Genomic DNA, 26,441 nt, shown 5'->3' on the forward strand with positions numbered 1-26,441 from the left:
CGGGGCTCACAGCTCAGTACTTGAGTTACAATAAAGAATACACTGTTTCCTTAAGCAGCTCCCTGACCCCCATATATCCAAAGAGTCACCTCATAAAGGAGAGCTCAGACTGTCATTTGGCAGGTATCCATCTGGGACAAAGCAGAAGAAACTGGTAGCAACCTGTACTGTTCGGCAGCTGCTGCAAGTGATCCTCAGGCAGGCAGGGCCTGGAGTGGACCTCAGCAGTCCTACAGCAGAGAGGCCAGACAGTTAAAAGGAAAACTAAGAAACAGAAATAACTTCATCATTAACAAACAGGACGGCCACTCAGAGACCCAATCAGAAAGACAACAATTACAAAGTCAACAGGTGGATAAATCCACAAAGATGGGAAGAAACCAGTGCAAAAAGGATGAAAAGACCCGAAACCAGAACACCTCTCCTCCTACAAGGGATCACAAATCCTCACCAGCAAGGGAACAAGACTGGATGGAGAATGAGTGTGATGAAATGACAGAATCAGCCTTCAGAAAGTGGGTAATAAGAAACTTCCGTAAGCTAAAAGAACATATTCTAACCCAATGCAAAGAAACTAAGAACCTTGAAAAAAGATTTGACGAAATGCTAACGAGAATGGACAACTTAGAGAGGAATATAAGTGAATTGATGGAGCTGAAAAACACAACACAAGAACTTCATGAAGTATGCACAAGTTTCAACAGCCGAATTGACCAAGCGGAAGAAAGGATATCAGAGGTCGAAGATCAACTCAATGAAATAAAACGAAAAGGCAAGATTAGAGAAAACAGGGTAAAAAGGAATGAACAAAGTCAACAAGAAATATGGGACTATGTGAAAATACCTAATCTACATTTGATAGGTGTACCTGAATGTGACGAAGAGAATGAATCCAAGCTGGAAAACACTCTTCAGGATATTATCCAGGAAAACTTCCCCAACCTAGCAAGGCAGGCCAATATTCAAGTCCAAGAAATACGGAGAACACCACAAAGATATTCCTCAAGAAGAGCAACCCCAAGGCACATAATCGTCAGATTCACCAGGGTTGAAATGAAGGAGAAAATGCTAAGGGCAGCCAGAGAGAAAGGTCGGGTTACCCACAAAGGGAAGCCCATCAGACTCACAGCAGATCTCTCAGCAGAAACCCTACAAGCCAGAAGAGAGTGGGGGCCAATATTCAACATCCTTAAAGAAAAGAAATTTCAACCCAGAATTTCATATCCAGCCAAACTAAGCTTCAGAAGTGAAGGAAAAATAAAATCCTTTGTGAACAAGCAAGTACTCAGAGATTTCATCACCACCAGACCTGCTTTACAAGAGCTCCTGAAAGAGGCACTACACATAGAAAAGAACAACCAGTACCAGCCACTCCAAAAACATACCAAATGGTAAAGAGCATCAACACAATGAAGAATCTGCATCAACCAACGGGCAAACAGATGGCTAGCATCAAAATGGCAGGATCAAATTCACACATAACAATATTAACCCTAAACGTAAATGGACTAAATGCCCCAATCAAAAGACACAGACTGGCAAATTGGATAAAAAGCCAAAACCTATCAGTGTGCTGTATCCAGGAAACCCATCTCACATGCAAGGATACACAAATGCTCAAAATAAAGGGATGGAGGAAGATTTACCAAGCAAATGGAGAGCAAAAAAAAGCAGGAGTGGCAATTCTCATCTCTGATAAAATAGACTTTAAACAACAAAGATCAAAAGAGACAAAGAAGGAAATTACATAATGGTAAAAGGATCAATGCAACAAGAAGAGCTAACGATCCTAAATATATATGCACCTAATACAGGAGCACCCAGATACATAAGGCAAGTTCTTAATGACCTACAAAGAGACTTAGACTCCCACACAATAATAGTGGGAGACTTTAACACACCATTGTCAATATTAGACAGATCAACGAGACAGAAAATTAACAAGGATATCCAGGACTTGAACTCAGACCTGGAACAAGCAAACCTAATAGACATCTACAGAACTCTCCACCCCAAATCCACAGAATATACATTCCTCTCAGCACCACATCACACCTACTCTAAAATTGACCAAATAATTGGAAGTAAATCACTCCTCAGCAAATGCAAAAGAATGGAAACCATAAGAAACAGTCTCTCAGACCACAGTGCAATCAAGTTGGAACTCAGAATTCAGAAACCAACCTAGAACCGCACAGCTTCATGGAAACTGAACAACTTTCTCTTGAATGTTGACTGGATAAACAATGAAATGAAGGCAGAAATAAAGATGCTTTTCGAAACCAACGAGAATGAAGACACCACATACCAGAATCTCTGGGACACATTTAAAGCAGTCTCTAGAGGAAAATATATAGCAATAAGTGCCCACATGAGAAGAAAGGAGAGATCAAAAATTGACACCCTACCATCAAAATTGAAAGAGCTAGAGGAGCAAGATCAAAAAAACTCAAAACCTAGCAGAAGACGGGAAATAACTAAGATCAGAGCACAACTGAAGGAGATACAGACACAAAAAACCCTTCAAAAAATCAATAAATCCAGGAGCTGGTTTTTTGAAAAGATCAAGAAAATAGACAGAACACTAGCCAGGTTAATAAAAAAGAAAAGAGAGAATAACCAAATAGATGCAATAAAAAATGACAAAGGGGATATCACCACAGATTCTACAGAAATTCAAACCATCATCAGAGATTATCACAAACAACTCTATGCACATAAACTAGAAAACCTGGAAGAAATGGATAAATTCCTGGACAGTTGCCTCCTCCCAAGCCTAAACCAGGAAGAAGTCGAAACCCTGAATAGACCAATAACAAGGTCTGAAGTCAAGGCAGCAATTAAGAGCCTACCACCCAAAAAAAGCCCAGGTCCACATGGGTTCACAGCCGAATTCTACCAGACATACAAAGAGGAACTGGTAGCATTCCTTCTGAAACTATTCCAAATAATCCAAAAGAGGGAACCCTTCCCAAATCATCTTATGAGACCAACATCATCCTGATACCAAAACCTGGCAGAGACTCAACAAGAAAAGAAAACTACAGGCCAATATCCATGAAGAATATAGATGCAAAAATATTCAATAAAATACTGGCAAGCCGATTGCAACAGCACATCAAAAAGCTTATCCACCATGATCAAGTAGGATTCATCCCAGGAATGCAAGGCTGGTTCAACATATGCAAGTCTAGAAATGTAATACACCATATAAACAGAACCAAAGACAAAAACCACATGATTATCTCAATTGATGCTGAGAAGGCCTTCGACAAAATTCAACAGCCCTTTATGCTAAAAACCCTCAATAAACTAGGTATTGATGGAACGTATCTCAAAATGATAAAAGCTATTTATGACAAACCAACAGCCAATATAATACTGAATGGGCAAAAACCGGAAGCATTTCCTTTGAAATCTGGCACTAGACAAGGATGCCTTGTCTCATCACTCCTATTCAGTATAGTACTGGAAGTTCTAGACAGAGCAATCCGGCAAGAAAAAGAAATAAAGGGGATTCAATTAGGGAAAGAGGAATTCAAACTGTCTCTATTTGCAGACGACATGATTGTATATCTAGAAGACCCCATCATCTCAGCCCAAAATCTCCTGAAACTGATAAGCAACTTCAACAAAGTGTCAGCATACAAAATCAATGTGCCAAAATCACAAGCATTCCTATATACCAATAACAGACTTAAAGAGAGCCAAATCAAGAACGAACTGCCATTCACAATTGCTACAAAGAGAATAAAATACCTAGGAATACAACTAACAAGGAACATAAAGGACCTCTTCAAGGAGAACTACAAACCACTTCTCAACGAAATAAGAGAGGACACAAACGGATGGAGAAACATTCCATGTTCATGGTTAGGAAGAATCAATATCGTGAAAATGGCCATACTGCCCAAAGTAATTTACAGATTCAATGCTATCCCCATCAAGCTACCAATGACCTTCTTCACAGAACTGGAAAAAACCACCTTAAACTTCATATGGAACCAAACGAGAGCCCACATAGCCAAGTCAATTCTAAGCAAAAAGAACAAAGCAGGAGGCATCACACTACCGGACATCAAACTATACTACAAGGCTACGGTAATCAAAACAGCATGATACTGGTACCAAAACAGAGATATAGACCAATGGAACAGAACAGAGGCGTCAGAGGCAACACAACATATCTACAACCATCCAATCTTTGACAAACCTGACAAAAGCAAGCAATGGGGAAAGGATTCCCTGTTTAATAAATGATGTTGGGAAAACCGGCTAGCCATATGCAGAAAGCAGAAACTGGACCCCTTCCTGACACCTTACACTAAAATTAACTCCAGATGGATTAAAGACTTAAACATAAGACCTAACACCATAAAAACCCTAGAAGAAAACCTAGGCAAAACCATTCAGGACATAGGCGTAGGCAAGAACTTTGTGACCAAAACACCAAAAGCAATGGCAACAAAAGCCAAAATAGACAAATGGGACCTAATCAAACTCCACAGCTTCTGCACGGCAAAAGAAACAGTCATTAGAGTGAATCGGCAACCAACAGAATGGGAAAAAATTTTTGCAGCTTACCCATCTGACAAAAGGCTGATATCCGGAATTTACAATGAACTAAAACAGATTTACAAGAAAAAAACAAACAAGCCCATTCAAAAGTGGGCGAAGGATATGAACAGATACTTTACAAAAGAAGACATACATGAGGCCAACAAACATATGAAAAAATGCTCATCATCACTGGTCATTAGAGAAATGCAAATCAAAACTTCATTGAGATACCATCTCATGCCAGTTAGAATGGCGATCATTAAAAAATCTGGAGACAACAGATGCTGGAGAGGATGTGGAGAAATAGGAACACTTTTACACTGTTGGTGGGAGTGTAAATTAGTTCAACCATTGTGGAACACAGTGTGACGTTTCCTCAAGGACTTAGAAATAGAAATTCCATTTGACCCAGCAATCCCATTACTGGGTATATATCCAAAGGATTATAAATCGTTCTACTATAAGGACACATGCACAAGAATGTTCATTGCAGCACAGTTTACAATAGCAAAGACCTGGAACCAACCCAAATGCCCATCGATGATAGACTGGACAGGGAAAATGTGGCACATATACACCATGGAATAGTATGCAGCCATCAAAAACGATGAGTCCGTGTCCTTTGTAGGGACATGGATGAACCTGGAAACCATCATTCTCAGCAAACTGACACAAGAACACAAAATCAAACACCACATGTTCTCACTCATAGACGGGTGTTGAACAATGGGAACACACGGACACAGGGAAGGGAACACTATACACTGGGGTCTGTTGTGGGGGGGAGTGGGGGCAGACAGCGGGGGGTGGGGATTTGGGGAGAGATAGCATGGGGAGAAATGCCACATATAGGTGAAGGGGAGGAAGGCAGCAAATCACACTGCCACGTATGCACCTATGCAACAATCTTGCATGTTTTTCACATGTACCCCAAAACCTAAAATGCAATAAAAAAAATAAATGAAATTAAATAAAATTTAAAAAAAAATCCCTATTCTATGCCCTTACCTCTATTGCTTACCAAATAAAGTCTTCACCCCTTAGCCTGTCATTTAAAGTCCTCCATGATCTGGCTTCAACCCACTTTGGAATGTTATCCTGCAACTGTTCCCTTTTATGGACTCAATGTTCTCTGCTTCACCTTCTCAACTTGGAAACCTCTGCCTGGAATATTCCCCTTACACTCTGCCTGTAAAAAAAGTCTGCCCGTCTTTTATGGCCCAGGTCACAAACTCTCCCCAACTAGAAGTTCTTTCTTTCTCCTCCTGATTTACACAGGACTTCTTACTTCTTTAGCAGCCTCTACTCACATTCTGCCTTCTGTGCAGACTACTGTCTTAACTCTTAAAATCGAATGTGAGAGTCTTGGCAGCAGGAAGGACACTTTAGCCTTGTTGGCTGTTTTCTCCCTGAGACGTTTGTCTGTGAATCTAGTCCTATCTTTTAAAATAGAGAAAAACCTCAGCATGTTGCCAACGCTGCTTTTATATTATCACATCCCTATTTCTATTGGTGTAGATGAGCATGCAGCTGAAATCTGAGCTCACCACTATAAATCAAAATCATTGAATGACTTCTAATGTATATAACTTAATCTCTATGATTTCATTGGTGGCTTTTGGACTAAATTTGTTCTTGTCATTTTACAGAGACATTCTTACCACCGCTCTCACTATGATCCTCCACCAAGCCGACAGGCTGGAGGTGTGCCCCGCTTTCCTGGGTCCAGAAGTCACCGGGGAGCCCTTTTGGATTCTCAGCAAGCATCAGGGACCATTGTGCAAATTGTCATCAATAACAAACATAAGCATGGACAAGGTAAGGGGCATTCTTCTCTTGTATACTTCCACAACAGGGCTTCAGCAGCCCTGGTCTTTGCAGGGCTGGAGCTGGGAAAGGACCCTTTCTCCCCGGAACAGCCCATATTGACATGTGGCTCACTTAGCATCAAGTCTATAAAGTGGGTATGGTCAGGTGACTCCAGGAGACTCTTTAGACTTCCTTAAATGCAGCCAAAAGAACATAGTTCAGCCCCTTTTGTGCTTGTGAAACAGACTCCCATATTTTCTCAATTGTCCCTGGGGATTGTAGGTCATTTGGGAAAATTCCTTGGGTCTTTAACCGAATGAGTGATTGTTCCTGTTTTAGTAGGGGACCCCACATTCAAAGTTACTCAGTGCCAAACATCACTGAAGCTCTTATCCATACCTTAGAAATAGCAATTGTCACACCTCAATGTACCCCAGATTCTCCTGGGGCTCTCATTAAAGATGCGTATTCCTGCCCCCACACTCAGATTCTGGTTCAATGTGTAGCATATGAGACTGCATTAGAAATGAGTAATCCAGGTGCAGTGGCTCATGCCTCCCAGCACTTTGGGAGGTCGAGGTAGGAGGATTACTCAAGGCCAGGGGTTCAAGACCAGCCTTGGCAACATAACAAGACTACAAAAAAATTAATTTTAAAAAAATTAGCCAAGTATGGTAGTGTGTGCCTGTAGTTCTAGCTACTCGGGAGGCTAAGACAGGAGGATCACTTGAGCCCAGGAGTTCAAGGTTACAGTGAGCTATGATTGTGCCACTACACTCCATCCTGGTTGACAAAGTGAGACCCTCTCTCTAAATTAAAAATTAAAGGAAAAAGAGTAACCCAGTGAGAAATCCCAAAACCACCTGGCTGAGCACCAGGAAGACTGATCACGTTAAGACTGACGTGCAGTCCACTTAGTCGATCAGCTGGCTACAGCAGGCACCCACAGACTTCCATAGCTTCCAGTTTCTTCTTGCACAGCAGTTTCTGGCCTCCATCTTCACCCCCACCTACCAGTAGCAGGAGTTGGGTGAGGAGAAACTCAATCAAACAATTGACTGCTTCTTACTTTTTTAGGCATCCTGTCAACCAGCTTGTTGGAGCAAGGGTTCAGCTGGTTCCTTTTTATGAAACCACAAACATGTTTTGTTTCCTTTAAAGAGAAAACAAATCAAAAGCAGTTCTCTGAATGGGTTAAAAGTAATAAATTATTAAACCAATGATTGAATAACATGGGTAAAAAACTATCTGTTACAAATAACTCCTACCATAAATTTCAAAAAAGCTACTCAAGCCATAGCCAGTTGATCACATCTGTTACTAGTTAGATGTAAATTTCCGATTACAGATAAAAAATTGAATTGCTTTTGAAATTTGCAGGCTTGAAAGAACATTCAAAATAAAACTGTGAATGGAAAATTGTGATGTATTAGAATTTGAAATACTATAGATCTGTGTTTGATTTGAAATTTATTATTTTTAAGTTCCAAGGATTTCTGATAAAAGTATATGAAATAAGGAGGAAGAGTTAGGTTAAGATTGTTTGATTTTTCAATTCTAAATTTCCTCCAGTAGATTCCATTTGCTCTGAAAGTATTTCAAAGCCTTTCAAAAGTGTAGGGAAATGGATTTTGAAAATCCTAAATCCCATTATTTCCACAAGGTCTCTTTAATTTCAGGGCAGAGAGGCTCATCCCTTGATTTTCTACATGTCCTACAACAACCCTAGCTGGTTTACATTTATTCATTTGCCCCCACTGATTTGGATGCTGCAGTTCTACTCTGACTTTTCTAATATAGTTTACCAAGGAATCACTTGTCTCCACTGCCAAATCCCAAGCTGGATGATTCAAAATCATCTCGAGAATTTTTTGGGTAAGGAGAGGGCTATGCTTCCCTGTCAAGAATTAACCTCACCCTATTCCATTGCAGAGTTTAGGCTCTCATCCAGTCTAGACTATTCCCTTAGTCCAAATGTTCAGGGCAGAGGGAACCTAGCTATATAACACTGGGAGTCCTGCCTCCCGTGCTCAGCATGGGCCATCCTTAGCTCTCTTGCTGATAATGTGGTCATCTGATATACCTACTTGGCTTCTTGTTAGTATCAAATAAGAGAAGTGATAGGAATCCACCATTTTGAACTTGAATCCAGCCTAAATTTTCTTGCAGCAGACTATGTATCCACTTGATCACATTATCTAGAAGGGAACATCACTGTTTGGGGAGAAAAAAAGAAGGGCAGGAGAGAGAACAGCACATCTGGCCTATCTTGTGTGATCCTGTCCACAGCGCTGAGCCTCACAGTTGAGGTGTCAGTTCTCCAGTCTGTCTCATTGTAAGCTTGCAAGCCACTCCAGTTTAGGTTCTTGGAAATCTTTACATGGATTGACCGGTTAGAGTGCCTACTATTCTAGCAGCACTTGCAAAGAACAGGAAAAGGCAGCCAACGTCATCCTTACTTCCTAATGCGACCCAGTGGACCTGATGAGAAAGAAATAGCCCAGTGATTCATCCTTCTGAGGCCATTGTCTTGCAGTCAAATCAGCCAATTCCTAGAAATGCCTCAAGTGGGACTATTTCTGCCCCACAGCCCAGCCTGAAGTGATAAAACCCACCCTAGAGATGTTGATTGGGATGCCAACAAGTCTTCCTGGGTATGATGAGGTGATGGGAATAACAATAAACACACCCAGTCCTATCATGACTTGAAATCTCCACAATGTCTCAGCACTCTGAAAAAGGGAGATAACTCATCCTCAGACTTCTCCATTCTGCAGTCCTGTGCAGTTCTTATCTTGGAGCCTAGCTCCATGCCTTATAGTAGGAGCTAGGTATATTTGGGGCTGATTTGCATAGAAAGATGCTCCTGTGGCTCCTTTCTTTCATAGGCCCCTCAGCCTGCATCCCAGATACTTGCTCCTTTTTTGGGGCGTGGGGGAAGGGGACAGGGTCTTGCTCTGTCACCCAGACTGGAGTGCAATGGTGCCATCACGGCTCACTGCAGCCTTGATTTCCCGGTCCCAAGTGATCCTCCCACCTCAGCCTCCCAAGTAGCTGGGACTACAGGTGTGCACTACCACACCTGGCTACTATTTTATTATTATTTTTGTAGAGACTAGGGTCTCCCTTTGTTTGCCAGGCTGGTCTTGAACTCTGGGGCTCAAGGGATCCTCCTGCCTCGGCCTCCCAAAGTGTTGGGATTACAGGCATGAGCCACTACACTCAGCCAGATGCTTGCTCTTTTAAGGCCCTTCAGAAGACATGGGATCAATGACTTAGCTTCCCACTTAACAAATGTCAGACTGCCAAAGGATATCTGTGAAGCAAGCAGTGATCAGCTGTAGCCAAATCTCTATAGCCACTATGAGGTGGGAGACTGAGGAAATTGCCAGAAGATTAGAGGCAGAAAAGGCTATTCCTTCACAAGCTACCCAGGAGGCCTTGCTCTTTTGCCTCTCAGTCTTGACCATCACCTTCCTTCCCACACCAAAGAGTGCCCAACACCATTAAGCTCCATACCTATACATGTTGGCAGATCAGACAGACTCATAGCATTTGACATTCTGAATGGATTTTCTTCAGGGTCTGGAAGAAACTGTCCCTTTGGGAAGAGCAGTAATTTTTGCATCTAGCCTCCATGGAAAGCAAGTCTCCCAAGGAAATTTTCATGCCTGGAAGTACATCCACTTGGGCCATACAAATTTCGACAGAACTGAAAATATTAACATTACATTCTACTAGAGATAGAACTCTGCTTTCATGCATTCATTTATTCTCGCACTTTATATATATATGTGTATATGTATATATGTGTACGTGTATGTGTATGTGTATATAGGCTGGGTGTGGTGACTCATGCCTGTAATCTCAGCACTTTAGGAGGCTGAGGCAGGTGGATCTCTTGAGTCCCAAAGTTTGAGACCAGCCTGAGCAACATAGGAAGATCCCATCTCTACAAAAATAATTTTTTAAAAAAGTAGCAGGGCATAGTAGTGCACAGTAGTCCCAGCGACTCAGGTGGCTGAGGTGGGAGGATTGCCTGAGCCCGGGAAGTCAAGGCTACAGTGAGCCATGATCACACCACTGCACTGCAGCCTGGGCGACAGAGCAAGATCCTGTCTCAAAAATATCTATATATATTTATAGACTGCCTACTATGTGTGAGGCCATTTATAAGCATCCAGAAGCTGCTGATGAAGAATCTGGAGAAGCTGCTGAGAATAGAATATGGCCCAAGCTGTTTTTTGGTCACAGATCCTACTCGGTCAACATAGCCCCATGGCTATGAAAAGAACAAAAGATGTGCGATGTGTTAAGTAGTTCAGGGCTTAGGTTGTAAATATAGGGTTACATTTTAGCTCCTTAGCTTTTAATTGCTAATTCTGTGTTCTCTTCCAGTGTGTGTTTCCAATGGAAAGACCTATTCTCATGGCGAGTCCTGGCACCCAAACCTCCGGGCATTTGGCATTGTGGAGTGTGTGCTATGTACTTGTAATGTCACCAAGCAAGAGTGTAAGAAAATCCACTGCCCCAACCGATACCCCTGCAAGTATCCTCAAAAAATAGATGGAAAGTGCTGCAAGGTGTGTCCAGGTAAAAAGGCAAAAGGTGCGTTGGTTGGAGGCCCTGCCTTTGGTTGACTGACATCCCCACATGGCCTTTCTAAACTCTTTGGGCATCAGAAACATAACCTTTCATATAATTACAATAGTGATATTTCTAATAATAATTAATTTCATTTTTCTCCTTTCTTGAAATACTGAAAAGACAGTTGCTTGGAAGAAATTTACTACCCAAAAATATGCTGGGGATTTGCTTGTATCTACCACACATCTCCTGTATTGCTGAGTGCTGAACTTATCTGTGCTTTTCTAAATAGTAGAGAATTTAGGCTGTCATGATGATTAGGAAGAACAGTAGCAGCTTTCATCTATATCACTATTAAACCCATCAAAGTACAATCACATCCATTGCCCTTTTGAGACAGGACGAGAGGCAGGTGAGTTATAGTGGAAGGAGACCAGTTTCTGATCCAAGCCTAAGGTGTTGAGTGACCTTGGAAATGTGCACTCTGGGCCTCATAAGCCTTATCTGTACAATTGAAAGTTTAGAAATATTATCTGTAAGCTCCCTTCTAACACTAAAATCCTATAATTATATTATTATTTGTGTTTTAAAGATAAGAAAACTGAAGTATATAGTCACATGACTTGCCCAGATTTATTCAACTAATCGATCATAAAACCAAGGCCTATAACTCAAGTCACTTCCAGACCATTGTTTTTTCTATGCCAGTAGAAAATATTGACTGATGAAAAAGACAATTTAGTTATTTAAATGGTAGTTTTTAAAACATGAGCTAAACAAAAATATAATCCATAATATTGGGGTTGACAGATAGGATGGGTAATCAATCATTCTACCTCTGGCTTGCCACTGGTTTCCTGTGTGACCTAGAACAAGTCACTTCACCTCTTTGAGCTTCGGTTTCCTTCTTTGCAAAATGAGAAGGTTAGAGTATATTATTTTGGGGGGCCCTTACAGCTCCAACATTCTAAGAGTCAATGATTTAGTAAATCCCAAGGACATTAATTTATCATTTCTTATGCTTTTTGCAAAGCATTTTGATAAATACAGATGAAAATTCAAACATTTTTTAAAAGTAGGTAGAGAGCTAAATTATATACTTCTCCAATTTAGTTCCTCATGACTAGTAGAAAACATGCCCTGAATCAATGTATATGTATTGAGCATTTTCCTGCAGGCCAGTGGTACTCAAACTTGTCTGAACATTGGAAGCCCTTGGAGAACTTCTACATGTATCTGTGTCCCATCCCCAGAGACTATAATTTAATTGATTTGAGGTATGGCCTGGGCTGTGGCATTTTTTTTTTCCGAGATGGAGTCTCGCTCTGTCGCCCAGGCTGAGTGCAGTGGCATGATCTTGGTTCACCGCAACCTCTGCCTCCCAAGTTCAAGCAATTCTCCTACCTCAGCCTCCCAAGTAACTGGGATTACAGGCACCCACTGGCTGTGGCATTTTTTAAAGATCCCCAGGTGAACATTATGTGCAGAAAAGTTTGAGAAGATATGCTGTAGACCCAGGGTGGTTTATGGTCTTGCTACTCAACATGCGGTTTGTGGACTGGCAACAGCTAGGAGCTGGTTAAAAATGTTGACTCTCAGCCCTCCACTCAAGACCTACTGCATCATATTCTGTATTTTAACAAGAACCCCAGGTGATTCTAATGCACATTACAGGTTGAAAAGCACTGATTTATGATACAAAATTTTCCTCAATGTGACAACCCCCATCTTCAGAGTACACAGGGGGCAGGGTATGGACAGAAAAGACAGGAGCTATCTGATATGGTGTAGAGAACTGGGATATTGAAATTTATGAGAAAATGTATTTATTACGAGTACAGAGAGAATACTTTTTTTTGAGACAGAGTCTGGCTCTGTCGCTCAGACTGGAGTGCAGTGGTGTGATCTCGGCTCACTGCAACCTTGCAACCTCTGCCTCCTGGTTCAAGCAATTCTCCCGCCTCAGCCTCCTGAGTATCTGGGACTACAGGCATGCACCACCACACCTGGCTATTCCAACTCCTGAGCTCAAGTGATCCACTCGCCTTGGCCTCCCAAAGTGCTGGGATTACAAGCCTGAACCACTGACACCAATGGAGTCAGCACATTCTAAGGATGATATGGACGTCGGGGCCACCTAGCCACGATGACCTATTGTGACTTCCAAGTCCGTGGTCTCACTGGATCCTCAAACCCTTTAGTGTCACATAGTGGTAGGTTCATGAACACAATTTTCTCTTCTGTCAGGAGTCTCACACCTATAGTTTAAAAAGTAATGCAACAAGATAATTTCAGACAAAAACTAATATTTACATAAATTACCCATGATAACATAAACCCTCTCATTGTATAATATTACAATTTGAATCTCAGGCTTTCAAACCAAATCTTATTTCATTGTGTGCTTAAAATTTTATTGATGCAGGTGATTCAATTAAAAATTGAAATAATCAAAAAGTTGTGAGAACAGGACAAACAATAGTCATTGCTTTTCAAACAATTGTCCTCTCAGGTCGGTAATGTTTATTAAAACATTTGGTGGCTGGATGCAGTGACTCTCACCTGTAATCCCAGCATTTTGGGAGGCCATGGCAGGAAGATCTCTTGAGCCCAGTATTTTGAGATAGCCTGGGCAACATGGTGAGACCTCCATCTCTACAAAAATTAAAAAAAAAAAAAATAGCCAGGCATGGTGGCACATGCCTGTAGTCCCAGCTACTTGGGAGACTGAGGGCTCAGGTGAGAGGATGACTTGCCTAGGAGATATGGCTGCAGCAAGCCATGATCACACCATTACTCCCCAGCCTGGGCAACAGAGAGTGACCCTATCTTAAAAGAAAAAAAAATGGGTAAATGATTCCACTTCTAGAAATCCTAAGAAAGTAATCAGAGACATACACAAAGATATACAAATAAGAATCTTTGCTGCAATGCTGTTTACAATACTGAAAAATTGGAAACAATCTGAAAGTTCACCAATATGGGAATGATTAAACAAATTATGGTATATCTATATTGTGGAATATTAATATGGCAATTAAAACTCATTATAAACCAAGATTGAATGGCAGAGAAAGATGTTTGCAATGTATTTGTTAAGTAAAAATAGCAAGCTAAAAAACAATATGAATATTATGATCCCACTTTTTGTGTTAAAAAAGAAAGCATTGACCAGGTATGGTGGCCAACACCTGTAATCTCAGCACTTTGGGAGGCCGAGGCAGACAGATTGCTTGAGTGCAGGAGTTCAAGACCAGCCTGGACAACATGGCAAAACCACTTCTCTACGAAAAATACAAAAATTAGCCAGGGGCTGTGGCATGTGCCCACAGTCCCAGCTACTCCTATTTGGGAGGCTGAAGTGGAAGGATGGGTTGAGCCCAGGAGGTGGAGGTTGCAGTGAGCCAGGATTGTGCCATTGCACTCCAATGTGGGCAACAGCCAGAAGCAAGGGAAGGGAAGGGAAGGGGAGGGGAGGAGTGGGGAGGGAAGGGAAAGGGTTTATATATGCTAAGACAAAAGAAAAGACTGAAGGAGCATACGGCAAAATGTTAATAATGACCATCTTTGGGTGACTGAATTACAGGTCGCTCTTATTTTCTTTTTTATTTATTTGTATTTTCCAAATTTTCAATAGCAAACATGTATTACTTTTGTATTTAGAAAACATAATATATTTTATCATGTAAAAACTGCCCTCCAGCATCCCAGTTGGCAATATATTCTTTGCCCACTTTCCCACTCTGCTCAAATATATGGAGATAGACGATTGATTGAGCAACATGGAAGAAGAGAATTTCTGTCCCATTCTGTGTATCTGCCTCTCCGTGAGCCAGACATGGGTGTCTGCATGTTGAATCGCTCCTTAGTCACATTGCCTGAGAGTTAATATCCACATAGCCACGGGCACCTACTCCAGGTACTCTGCAACTGCAGAGCATCAGGAGGCATGCACTTGATCATGCATTCAATCTGGAAATATGTTTTAAGTACCTACTGTGGGCAAGACATGGTTACACACACTGAGGACAGAGATGTGAACAAGACAAAAGCTACTTGCCAGCATGGTCCTTACATTCTAGCAGAAAAGAAAGACAGTGAACCCAAATCAATAAGGTAATTTTAGATTGTGATGAGTGCTGTGAAGAAAAACCAAAGAAGATCAAGAGATAGTGAATGGGGCAGGAAGCACTTTAAAGTAGTGGTCAGGGAAGGCTTCTCCAAAGAGGTGATATTTGAATAGAGTCCTGAATGACGTGAAGGGGTGAGAAATGGGATAATCGTGACAACACTGGCCTCTTAAAAAAATGACACATGACACAGAAGAAAAGGAACCAAGGGAGTGAAGAGAGAAGTAGATGGAAGAAAGAAAGAACAGTAAATTCAGTTATGTTGAAAAGGGAAAAGAGATAAATAAAATTCACTGATAATCCAGCCAAATGTTTCATTGTAACAAATGTTTACAGGCTCCTACAATAACAAACTAGGACCAAAATTAAGGATGGGAGTTTCATCTCTCTCTTCCCTTTGCTCCTACAATACAAACTAGGACCAAAATTAAGGCTGTGAATTTCAACTCTCTCTTCCCTTTGACCTCTCTCTTCCCTTTCACCTTGCCTTGCATATCGGTGGCCACCCACAGGGTCGGGTAAGATGTCCACTTGCTGAAGGTTCCCCAACTCACTTCTCACACTGTCATGCCAAACCCCTATTAAACTCAGTAGGGAAGGAACCAGGTTTAAGAGGCTGAAGACAAGACCCAGAGCCAGCAAACAAGACATGGAGTTGTATTAGGGGCTTACATACAGGGGAGAGAGTCCAGTGGAGGTGGACTGGACAAGAGGACCACCTTACATATAGAAACAGTCCAGTGGCAGCAGGTTGGGCAGGAAAACTGCAACTGTTTGCAGACAGCATGCAGTTTACATAGCATTTTCCCTGAACACTCTCCCCTTAACGATCTCTCCCTGGCAACCTTCATCTAACCGAAAACTTAAGGTCTCAATCCCCTGCGCAGCCCCAGCGATGGGTCTGGGATTCAGATGGTCCTACAGACAAGGAAAGAATCTCCCAATTGGCCACACCCAGATTCCCAAGGTCTGAACACACATTCAGATGTGTCTGCCATACAGGGTCATTCTAAGGGTATGCTTAAGTTATTGCTGTCATGAGCATTTACCATACACACAACCACAATACCATTCCAATACCTGGAATTTCCATAACTGAATACTCCTTTTAGGTTATGGCATTAAAAGTTCCTATTAAGACTTAAAAGTTTTCTCAGCTGGGATAATACATCTCCTTCATTACCACTTCTGCAAGGAATTCTAGAAGGCTCAGGATGGGAACATTCTCACGGGATATGAAAATGGCCAGAAATGACTTAAAGCACATTGTCTTCCCCAAAAGAAAATGAGAGTAGGTGAACATGTAGTGATCAGAAAGCACCTTGAAGTGCAGAGTATAAAAATGGTGGATGTTGCTGAGTAGGTAGTTCTAAAGACAAACTTTGCTTTTCTTAGCATTTTCAAGTACCAGCCAGGGTTAAGTCAATAATGAGTTTGGTTGTTTGTAGATCCCCTCGGTCAAGTAAATTAAGCTCTTGGAGGGAAGGAGGTAGTGGTGCAAGATGACTCTTCAGGCTTGTAGGAGAACTTTTAGCATATTACAGGTACTGCCAGTGCCATCATGGATTTTATGTCAGTTATAGCTGTAGCCAGTGTTAGCTGGTGAGCAAAGTTTGAGAAATCAGCTGTCATTCTAAAGATGATAATTGAATACATAGAAATCTCTGTACACTCAGTGACCTCCTCCCTCTCTCCAACCCATTTAAAAAGTGCTAGCACACAGCCCTTATTACCCAACATACCACCAAAAAGACTGTCCCACCAAGTAAATAAATAGCTAAAAAGAAGGACAAAAGGAGGAAAACAAAAAGCCTGATTCTATGATAATCCACAAATTGAGTAATCCAATCTGGAATCATCAAGATAAGGCTATGGTTTTGTCTTTACAATGCCAAATGGCGGTAGGGGCGGGAAAGCTAATCAGGTTAGCAAGAGACATACAATAGCAATTTGATTACAACTTCTAGTCCAAATGTGTCTGATTAGCTAACAGTGAGTCTCCCTAATTAGAGTCACAGATCCGAAGCACTCAACACTCAGTGGTTTCATCCTCAACAATTCAGATATTCTTGCAGATGGCTTCTGTTGTTTTGATTTGAGTGTATGCTTTAAGTACGAAGCTCAAAAGAGTAGTGATTACAAGGCCAGCAAGGAAACTTAACTTACTGATAACCAACCATAAGAAACTTTTTAAAACAGGGGGCTGAGGAAAGAGGAGGGTGGAGTGAAATGGAGAATATTAGGGGGTTGGTACCTTTATGCCTGAGAGCTGAAATTCAACAGTTTAGTTTACACATTAAATGATCCATAGTTCAGGGATTTGACCAATTTTTTGTGTCTCCCAACCATTCATTTGGCATAGCATACATATGACTAATCTGACATCTAGATTTTGGCACTGGTGCTGATCCGGTATTATTGTTCCCCTTACAAACAAATCAAAGAGCATTCAGAAATGTCAAGCCAATTTGGATAGATCCTTTGGGCAAGTATATGCACATAAATGAGTGTCATGAATATTTTCTAAGTATACCAAAGTGATGTCAGGGATGTTAACCAAGGCCCTTTGTCAGCCCATTCCTTGGGCCTCTCTTGGCAACACTGAGCTGGACAGAGCATGATCCTGACCCTGTACAGAAAATCCTATGTTCCCTTAAGTGCCTAAGAGATTTGTACCTGGCTACATTTTTCCACATGAAAGTCCACTTCTCAGTGACAGCAGTAGGGGGCCAGTATTCTGAAGAACTATGGATTCTGTCAACACATGGACTTCAATCAAAAGTTACATGCTCCTTTATGATTTGTGACTTAATCTGTGGCTTGTTGCAGGGGCAGCCTAAACTGAGCAATGAAGTATGGGTGGAATTTCTGTCTCTCAAAGAACGTCCTTGTTAATTGTCCACTTTTGATAAGTGTGAGATGTTATGAACAATGAGATACATAAATGCAGAAGTTCACTTCTAACTTTAGAAAACCATGACAAAATTCTACTTGCTTCCTAATTCCAGAAGAACTTCCAGGCCAAAGCTTTGACAACAAAGGCTACTTCTGTGGGGAAGAAACGATGCCCGTGTATGAGTCTGTATTTATGGAGGATGGGGAGACAACCAGAAAAATAGCACTGGAGACTGAGAGACCGCCTCAGGTAGAGGTCCATGTTTGGACCATTCGAAAGGGTGAGCAAGACTACATTCATTCTCATCTTTGTAAGGAGGCACAGAAAAGGAAGAGAGGACCCACCTTAATTTTGCTTCAACCTGTTCTCTTGTTTGGATTAGAAGTCTTTTTGATTGCTTAGAAACTAACATGTCTAACACCATCGTTTATAGTCTTTCAAGTTTAACAATGGCTTGTGCTAAAGATCAAGTATTGACCCTTGGTTTTCCAAAGTTGTCTTTTTAACACTACCAAAAGCTGGAGAAGTGGTTCTCAACCCTGGCTGCACATCAGAATCATTAGGGAGAGTTTTGGTTTCCTTTAAACACCGAACATCTGGGCCCTAACCCCAGAGATTCTGGTTTGTTGTTCTGGAGTGGGGCATGGGCATCAGTGTTTGTTCATGCTTCTCAGGTGATAATAATGTGTAGCCCGGATTACAAACTACCAAACTGTAGTCTATCATTCTTTCTAGTATAAAACTCAACAACCACGAAAACCCATTCATTCAGAGCAAAGCTAAGTCCCTAATATGGTGATGTGTATTCTGGGGTAAAACAAATGTAGGCTGGGCGCAGTGGCTCATGCCTGTAATCCTAGCACTTTGGGAGGCCGAGGCGGGCAGATCACCTGAGGTCGGGAGTTTGAGACTAGCCTGACCCACATGGAGAAACCCCATCTCTACTAAAAATACAAAACATTAGCCAGGTGTGGTGGTGCATGCCTATAATCCCAGCTGCTCGGGAAGCTGAGGCAGGAGAATCACTTGAACACAGGAGGAGGAGGTTGCGATGAGCTGAGATGGCACCATTGCACTCCAGCCTGGGCAACAAGAGTGAAACTCCATCTCAAAAAAAACAAACAAATTTAAAACATCATGCCTGCCCTCAAGAAGATTATAGTCTGTCTGGAGAAACCCATCACAATGTGCAATTCTTTTTCCAATTATTCACAGTGACTACCATGGCAAGCCACATTGTGTTCATTGTGATCGTACAGCTCTTCTAACTATTTTGTAGGCTCAAGAGTAGTACTGATTTAGTGTGGTCAAGGTTCCTCGCAATTTAAGAGGAGAAATGAGATTTTGGCTGGAAAATAATACACATCTTTTTGCTAGTGGCTCTCACATAAGGCTCAAGAGTACTCAGACTTCTGTATGCCGCAGCATTACACAGGAAGCTGGTTTTAAATGCAGCTACCTGGCCCCATTCCAGAGATAAGAATTCAGTAGACCTTGGGTAGGGTCCAAACATTTGCATGTTTAACCAATAGCCAGGTGATTCTAACGCAGGTGGCACTTGGACAATGCTTTGAAAAAGACTGCTCAGTATCTATGAGGCTTTTATCTTCCTCTTTAGACAACAGCCCTTGTCAAAAGAATGCATTCCTCCCTACCCCTTAAAAAAGATGATTGAACATGTATATGTTTCTCACTCATGCTAATTTTTGCTTTATGCCTAGGCATTTTGATTTGCCATCTTTAACTCCCTAGCTCATCCGTAACAGGCCACCTAGGACTAGGCACTGGTTTGTTGCATTTCCCCAGCGGTAGACCCACTATTCGTCATCCCACATATTTTGCCTCGCAGAGGTATGCAGATGAATTTCAGCTTGCTAATGTAGCATCTAAATATCCTCTTGTTTACAGGGCTGGGTTATCAAGATCTGTGCTTGGTGGACACAGAAAAAGGGTCTCCATCTACTTTGCCCATTTAAGTGGGCTGGTAACATGTTGCTCCTTAACTACAAGGCAGTTGTCAGCTGTCTACCTGTTATCGTGATAAAAGCTATTCAGGCAAGGTTGAGATAGTTGGGGACACTCTAGTTTAACTCCCTATTTATGAATAAGGAAGGCTAAAGGATCTGTGAATATTTTTTTCCAAAGGAAAATATGATTTTCCATGAGTTCAAGAACGGGGGTGGCTTCTCCGTTTACAAAACCAACCTGCCTGCAATCCTACTGCTGGCTGTCAGTGCTTAGCCAGGAGGACAGCCCAGCAGTTTGGCAGGGACACAGTCTACCCAGGTTGGAGGCAAAGGCAGAATTCTTAACACTACCTTTGGCTGCAGAAGCTGTAGTAAGCACCTATGCTTGATTCCATGTGGCTTTCCCTAGGAGAGGGTCCCATGGTCAGCAGCACTGTCTTCCTTATTTCCATCCCCTGGAGAAGCCGAGGGGAAGCCAGTAAGCCAAGGCAACAAATGGAGTCAATTATAACCCTTGAGCCATCCAAATTCCTAGTTAAGCACATTACACAGCCCAGCTTGATACTCCTAAGCCCTAGTAATGAAATAATATGCTGAGCCTGAGCAGAAAACAAGGAGTTGATGGTTCCAGATAAAGTGACTGACCACCTTCCCCACTTTTTGCTTGACCCTAGGCATTCTCCAGCACTTCCATATTGAGAAGATCTCCAAGAGGATGTTTGAGGAGCTTCATCACTTCAAGCTGGTGACCAGAACAACCCTGAGTAAGTAGTACTTCTCTTGAATGCTCCTGGAAAACACATCCAGTTTTCAATTTAGCATAGCCACAGCTGAAGTCCCTCTGCAATCTCAGTGAACGTTAGCACTGCCTAGTGTCAACACTAAAGGATGTTCCATCTCTCTTCTGGGTGACTTAGAAGTGAATGGGGTGTCTGAACGTAATCTGGAAAGCTTGGACATGGTGAATACAAACCCAAATGTAGTCTGAGCATAGGATACCTCACGTCAAGGCTTCCTGAATGTCTTTAATGAAACTGCTAAGCACAGAGTCTCAAGACGGTTGGATAAAGCTTATAAGATTCCAGGTCTGGTATATTTGTGGAGACTTCATATCTGGAAGGATGTGTCTTCTGGTGGTGAGTATGAGAGCCGAGAGAAATTGAAGGCATATCAATTCCTGTGTTGTATGAAAGCTCGTCTACTTCTTGGGAACAGCCCCTGGGTGGTCATGTTTTCTTCAAAGCATTCAGGCACTCAAAAATACTTGCAGCTCTCCCACTTTCCACACTGGATGGAGCCTAGGGACTAAGATACTGCTAGGCACTGGGGTGGTGCGGAGGGGCGAGGGGAAGCACGTCTAATGAGATAAAAGGCACAGTTTCTATCCACAGGAAATTCTAATGGATGAGACAGAACATGAAAATGCCTTCAGTATGAATTAGTATAGTTCTGAGGAGTGAAATACCAAAGTGCTCAGGGGAATCTGCAAAGAACAATGAGATGAGAGCCAGGTGGGCTTAGTCGGGGAAGGCTTCGGGGAGGAGGTGTGTTTTGAAAGACAAGGGTGTGACTGGGCAATGGGTCAGGAAATCAGTCCAGGAAAACGGTGCACCCTAAGAGAAGACTCAGACAGGAGCAAACAAGAAATGTGGGTGGGAGTGAGGAATGATCACAAAGGCCACAGAAGGTGCAGTAAAAGAAGATCTGGAGGTAGAAAGTAGTCATAGGTCCTGAAAGAAGCCAGTAAAACGTTCAGATGTAAGGCAAGTAGCATCAGTAGCTGCTGCAAACTTACAAATAGCATAGAGGTATCAAAATAGTGCTTTGGAAAAATGTCTTTCAGCTATCAGATGGATCTATTACATTAAGCACATACTTTAACGAAGCCAGATTATGAAGAGCCCAATTTATCATGTTAGGACATTGGACTTGATCTCTAGGCCAGAGAACACCAGTGAAGGTTTTCAAGCAAGTGAATGGTGGATTCAGATCTCTCTTCCTTCCTTTCTTTCCTTCCTTCCTTCCTTCTTTTTCTTTTTCTTTCTTTCTTTCTCTCTCTGTCTCTCTTTCTTTCTTTCTTTTAGAAAAAGGTCCTTGCTGTGTGGAGTGAATGGTGGACCCTTAGTAAGAGAAGTCGGATAGTCTGAATTAGGAAGTAATTATATTATATTAAACTGGTGAGACAGGGGAGGAGCGGTCACTGTGAGAAACATTTCTGAGGTTAAATCAGCAAGATTGGCATTAAAGAGAGAAATGAGTTGGGAATGGCTCCAATATTAATAACTTGACTGGGTGAATAGTAATACCATTCACCAACAGGGAAACTGTAAAGAACAAGCAAGTATTGGTGAAAAAGAGTTTCAGTCAGAACATGTTCAGATTAATATCCTTAAGAGCCATCTGAGCAAAGTTATCTAATAGGCAGCTGGAAAGAGAGTCAGGCAAGTCAGTTGCTTGTCTTTAGCAGGACTAATAGAAAATAACAGGTCATTATGAGAATTCAAATAGACAAGTTGGGAGTCCTTTCATGTGAGTAAGAAAGGAGGCAGAGTCTAGGATCCTAGGATCAATGATGAGACTTTTGAAGTTACGTATTTGAGTTCATACTGTGAACAAGGCACTGTGCTAGGTTGCAGGGGACTTAAAAGATGATTTAGATGTAGCCGTGCCCATAGCAGGATTTGGGTATATAATGGAGTAGCAGGTATGTTCCTCAAACTGTGTGTAACTGAAGGAAGTTGGTATGATCCTACAGGGTCACCTAGGAGCAAAGAACAAGCCCAACTCCTTTATATAATGTGCCTAGCAGAACCCGGCACATTATAGAGTTTCAGTAACAGCTGGTTCTTTGCCCAACTTCTCTTCTCGTTTTTTGTTTTTTCTTCTGTCTTCCCATTGAGTCATAGATAATGGGGAAAAGGGAAATTCAAGGGAGAAAGGAGCAGAGAAATCAAGCCCATAGGGAAGGTGGGTCATGTTCTCATGTGGCTAAGGGAAAGGAAAGAGGTTCAAGACAGGTTTGGGCTTAAGAGGAGTTGGCTTAACTTGGACTAGGAGTTCTCCAGCTTGTAGTACCATGAGCACAGGAATACAAAGCAGACAAAAGAAAGTATCCAGGGTGGGCAGAGACGACAGGGAATGGAAGGGCTACAGCCAAGTTTACTCTGAGTGGAAAGGCATTCCATGGGGAATATGAGAATGGATGAGGAGCCATGGGAAGGGACTTAGGGTGCTAAGGGGGTATAAGGACAGCATATGGACATGGGAGAAAGCAACGTCAAGAAATTTTTAACAAAAGGTGGCAGGAATAGAGAAAAGAGTGATAAATAAATAGTAATCAAATAACCCAAACCAATATTTGGGGGCCCTATGGGTAAGCAATGCCCCAGCAATGTAGTAGGTGCTGTTTTCCAAAGTGCCTTTTTGATCTGGTGCCAAGTAAGCTGCCTAAATAGCTAAGAAGCAGATAGCAAAGCATTTTGCAAATGCTAAATATACTGTAAAAATTCCAAGAATAACACTTAGGTTTTTCTCTTGAGGAGGGGCAGTACTGTATTATTCTTGGGATTCTTACAAATGCTGTGTGTTGAAATGAAAACTTCATTTCCATATCTGCCACTAGAAAAGTGTCTTGGGACCATTTTTTGAAACCAACTGACATTTGTATTCCACATCCCCTGCTGGGTCCCTGAGTAAGTGGGTAAGCATGGGGGGTATATTGGTTCTATTCCTAATTTGCTCTGCTCTCCTCTTACTCCCGGACACTTTGTCTTTATTTGCCTTTTAGGCCAGTGGAAGATCTTCACCGAAGGAGAAGCTCGGATCAGCCAGATGTGTTCAAGTCGTGTGTGCAGAACAGAACTTGAAGATTTGGTCAAGGTTTTGTACCTGGAGAGATCTGAAAAGGGCCACTGTTAGGCAAGATAGACAGTATTGGATAGGGTAAAGCAAGAAAACTAAAGCTGCAGCTGGACTGCAGGCTTATTTTGCTTAAGTCAATAGTGCTCTAAACTCCAAACTCAAATGCAGTCAATTATTCACACCACGCACAGCATAATTTGCTCCTTTATGTGGAATGGTGTGTCAGCCCTTGAGCATCTCCTCCAAAGAGACTAGAAGAGTCTTAAATTATGTGTGGGATGAGGAGGGATAGAACACCACAACACCACTCTAGTTTCTTGGAGAATCACATTTCTTTACAGGTTAGGAACAAACAAGACCCCAGGGTTTTTATCTAGAAAGTTATTCAAGTGAAAGAAAGAGAAGGGAATTGCTTAGTAGGAGTTCTGCAGTATAGAACAATTATTTGTATGAAATTATACCTTTGAATTTTAGAATATCATGTGTTCTTTTAAAAAAATTAGCTCCCCATCTTCTCTCCTCACACCCTCCCTCCCTTCTCTCTCTCACACAGACACAGACACACACACAGATATACACACAGACACACACTCACACTCACATTAAACTAAAGCCTTTATCTGAGGCAAAGATAGCCAAGACTCTACCTTACTTTTCCCTTGACTGGATCCCAAGTAGCTTGGTGCCCAGGAGAGTAAATAATTGCGAACAAAAAGCTCTGCCATTAGATCTTTGTGGCGGTTTAAGTCACCAACTACAGGGGCAGGGTGAAGAATAAGAACGCTATTTTATGGTCTCATTCATTCACTTAGAAGTGGTAAAGAATTTTTCCCTAATGATACCACTTTTCTTTTCTCTTTGTACCTATGGGGCTTCCAGAAAGAAGTTAAATTGAGTAAAATGATCCAAAACTGAATCCATATAAGACAAAATTGTTGTTGAAGAAAGAAGTTGATAGAAGTCCAAAATACCATCTTTTTACTTTCACATCAATAAAATTCACCAAGTAATAGATCAGTACTCACTAATATTTTTGAGACCATAGTTGTCTGGCCAGAAAAAACTATATTAAATTATTAAATTCTAGAAGCTCTTTATAAGGGAAGTTTTCCTTCTCCAATTACAGGAGTTGATTTTTACTTTGCAAAGTGGTTTTGTCCTCATGAGCATCTGCATGTTGGCTCTTCAGTTAAGAAAGTTATTATTCATTTAGGGAGCTGGATATTCTGATAAAGATCTGTATTCTAAACCTTCCTACTATCCTTGCCTTATTCATCAAGCAAGTATTTTAGTTGAGAATGCTGGAGAAGGCTGCTCCTAAAATGTCTACTTGCAGCCCAATACCAGAGCATAAAATATCCCTTCTGGGGTCTGGCTTTAGAAATCATCTTTGTGGAAAGACTTAATTCTTCACAGCAAGGATCTCAGGCCTGCCTTCTAGATTTGTTTCCTCTGAGGGGCAGGAATGAACTGCAGAATTGTTTTAAGAACCTAGAAATCCCATATGTCTCATTCCATGACTATAGGTGAGAGAATTTTTTCCTAAGAGGATTTGACACCAATAGGTAGAAATATGAAATGTTCAGTCTTTATGACAACCTGGCATAAATGAGTCAATCCTTATAAAAAAGACACAAGGGCCTTATGGCCAGGACTTCTTGGGACAAGACTCTCACCACCTCATCACACACTTTCTCCTTGGAAGAGGGAAGTAGGACATCCCAGTTGAAAGGTCACAAAGCATTAGAGTGTGTGCGTGTGTGTGTGTGTGTGTGTGTGTGTGTGTGTGTGTGTGGTAAAGGGGGGAGGGTATTATGTAGCTGCTCCCTTTGTCCCAGAGGTGGCAGTATTTCCATAATGTGGAGACTAGCAACTGGATTCTGAAGCAAAGAGGTGTTTCCCCTTCTGGATTATTCACCCCAGAGCCTTATCACCTAGGTGTTCTCTGTACGCTTAGCCTTAAGAGAACACCCAGAGAGCTTCCCTAGAAAGACTCCTGCTTCCAGGTGCTGGGACACACCTTTGCAAAGTGCTGTGGGAAACAGGAGCTGGGGAGCTGTGTTAAGTTAATGTAGAAACCCTCCAGTGTTAGGTGTTGTGTAGGGAGTAGGACATAGGGAAAAGAGGCCAAGCTGTCTGTAGTTAGTAGAGAAGAATGGATGTGGTTCTTCTTGTGTATTTATTTGTATCATAAACACTTGGAACAACAAAGACCATGAGCACCATTTAGCAGTTGTAGCCATTTTCTAGTTATCCCATGTAAACAAGTAAGAGTAACATAACAGTATTACCCTTTCACTGTTCTCACAGGACATGTACCTAATTATGGTACTTATTTATGTAGTCACTGCATTTCTGGATTTTTAAATTAATAAAAAAGTTAATTTTGAAAAATCATCTGTAGTCTTGTTGCATTAGTGATTGACTCTCCAGGTCAGTACTGACCTTGGACTAGGTAACAGGTCATGGGTGGGCATAGTGGTTTCACAATCACCTTAACATTCTTATACTATAGCATCGTGGTGAAGAGTATGAACTCTGCAGTCAGACTATTTAGATTTTTAAGCCCACCTGTGTACTTACCAGCTGCATTTGTCAGTCCCCCAACTATAAAATGGGATATTAGTGATA

The 26,441-nt window shown here is 41.7% G+C and overlaps 1 protein-coding gene across 3 annotated transcripts in view; it reads left to right on the forward strand.

Annotated features, from left to right (window-relative positions):
- The window catches only part of CHRDL1 (chordin like 1), a 132,159-nt gene extending 105,952 nt beyond the window's left edge, over positions 1–26,207 (forward strand). The window contains exons 8-12 of one of the 3 annotated variants that reach the window (XM_012451739.2): positions 6,210–6,378; positions 10,768–10,977; positions 18,095–18,262; positions 20,624–20,713; positions 23,737–26,207. In XM_012451739.2, coding sequence (XP_012307162.1) covers positions 6,210–6,378; positions 10,768–10,977; positions 18,095–18,262; positions 20,624–20,713; positions 23,737–23,867 — 768 coding nt within the window. In that variant the 3' untranslated portion in view covers positions 23,868–26,207. Of the gene's footprint in view, positions 1–6,209; positions 6,379–10,767; positions 10,978–18,094; positions 18,263–20,623; positions 20,714–23,736 lie in introns of those variants that run through there. The other 2 variants (XM_012451740.2, XM_064361731.1) reach the window with 2 other exon arrangements.
- Positions 26,208–26,441: the final 234 nt, after the last annotated feature.

This window comes from Aotus nancymaae, unplaced genomic scaffold (genome assembly GCF_030222135.1).
Source record: "Aotus nancymaae isolate 86718 unplaced genomic scaffold, 86718_ANA_hifiasm-v0.15.2.pri h1tg000004l, whole genome shotgun sequence".
NCBI classification, from domain to species: Eukaryota; Metazoa; Chordata; class Mammalia; order Primates; family Aotidae; genus Aotus; species Aotus nancymaae.